The sequence below is a fragment of the Chenopodium album genome, chromosome 20 (assembly GCF_948465745.1).
Source record: "Chenopodium album chromosome 20, dcCheAlbu1.1, whole genome shotgun sequence".
In the NCBI taxonomy this organism is placed as follows: domain Eukaryota; kingdom Viridiplantae; phylum Streptophyta; class Magnoliopsida; order Caryophyllales; family Amaranthaceae; genus Chenopodium; species Chenopodium album.
The window spans coordinates 13,084,094-13,085,849 of NC_137853.1; the positions used below are offsets into that span (position 1 = coordinate 13,084,094).

The following is a 1,756-nucleotide window of genomic DNA, read 5'->3' on the forward strand; positions in this document are numbered from 1 at the left end:
AACACCTTAACACCAGTCTGTTCTATCAATCTTCCAATTGACAACAAATTATGTTTAAACCCTTCAACCAACATAACATCATCCAAAATAATCCTGTCATTCAATCTGACAGATCCAACCAGAACAACATTTTTAAAAGAACCATCAGGTAAACAAACCCTAATTGGTGTTGTAAGTTGCTTCTTATCGATAAACAAGGACTCATCAAAGACCATGTGATCACAAGCACCAGAATCTATAATCCATACACACTTCACTCCAGAATCATTCATAGAACAATTAAAGGAGTAAGTGTCAATACCTGCAAAGTTTGCAAATGACAAGCCAGAACCACCAGGAACATGCTTCTCTTTCATAGTCTTCATGACCTCTTGACAGATCATACTCAGCATACAGAATCAATACTTCTGGCAGCAGAATTGTCAACAGACAAAGGATCTTCCTGAACTTGATCAGAATTAACATTAGCAACAATCTTCTGTCCACTGTGAGAATTCTTTGCAGCCTTAAGAGCATTATACCAGTCTGGATAACCATGTAATTCAAAGCATGAATCTACAGTATGACCTTTCCCTTTACAATAGTCACACTTCTTGTCAAACTTCTCTTTCTTCCAGTCCCTTTTCACAACATTCTGATTGTTGTTACTTCTCTGAAACTTCTGAGTATAATTCTTCTGGAACCTCTGAGCAGCCATAGCACTACTTTCAGCAATCTGCTCAATACTACCACTCACCTCTTTGTGCTTCTCAACTTGTTGAGCAATAGAAAATGCCCTATTCAAACTAGGAAGAGGATCCATAGACAAAATGTTTGTGATAGTAGAATCAAATCCACTATTCAATCCTAACATAAACTGCATCAACTTATCATCAGCTTCAAGATCAGCAAGTTTCTTCAAGAATTGACAAGTACAAGAAGCTAATGCACCACATGTACACACAGGAAATTCCTTCAAACTCTGCAATTCATCCCATAACTTCTTGATTTTGCCATAATAAGCAATAATTGACATATTTTCTTGCTTTAAAGCATCAATATCTTTCTTTAACTGGTAAATCAAAGGACCATTAGATTGACCAAAACGCTCTTGCAATTCACTCCACAATTCAACAGCAGAATCAATATAAGCAAAATCATCAGCAATTTCAGCAGTCATAGAACTCAAGATCCAACTAACAACCATATAATCAGCTCTCTTCCATCTAGGATAATCCTTATGAGTTTCAACAGGCTTCTTCAATGAACCAGTAATGAAACCATCCTTATTCTTAGCAATCAAAGCACGTTTAACACTACGACTCCATCTAATGAAGTTCTGACTAGAAAATGGAACAGCAACAAGAGAAGCAGTAGGATTATCTGAATTCGCAATAAAGAGAGGATCAAGATTACCTCCAGCGGAATTCAAGTAAACATCGCCATTACTAGCATCACCAATACCAACATCACCATTATCAGTAGCAGCCGCCATTAAAACAGCTCAGAAATTCTTCAAGATTCCGAAAAAAATCGCAATCGAAGAATCACAAAGTTGATTACAAGAGAAATGTAATTGCAATCAAAGGAACAATCAATTGATTAATTGCAAGAAAATTTCGCAATCACATGCAAAATGCAATCACAAGAAATTTTCGCAATCAAACCAAACAAATCAGTAAGAAAACAGAGATGATTGAAAAATTCAATCAAAAGAAAAACGAAGAACCCTAATCTCGAGTGAGATATCGCTCTGATAACATGTAAGAATTGTAGA

General features: G+C 36.1%; 1 protein-coding gene across 1 annotated transcript; it reads right to left on the bottom strand.

Annotated features, from left to right (window-relative positions):
- Positions 1-385: 385 nt before the first annotated feature.
- LOC145596825 (uncharacterized) lies at positions 386-1,474 on the bottom strand. Its single transcript, XM_081653018.1, has one exon. The coding sequence runs from the start codon at positions 1,472-1,474 to the stop codon at positions 386-388; it is 1,089 nt and encodes a 362-aa protein (XP_081509144.1).
- Positions 1,475-1,756: the final 282 nt, after the last annotated feature.

Excerpts from the sequence above, each read along its gene's own strand:
- LOC145596825 (XM_081653018.1), bottom strand. The coding sequence starts at position 1,474 with ATGGCGGCTGCTACTGATAATGGTGATGTTGGTATTGGTGATGCTAGT.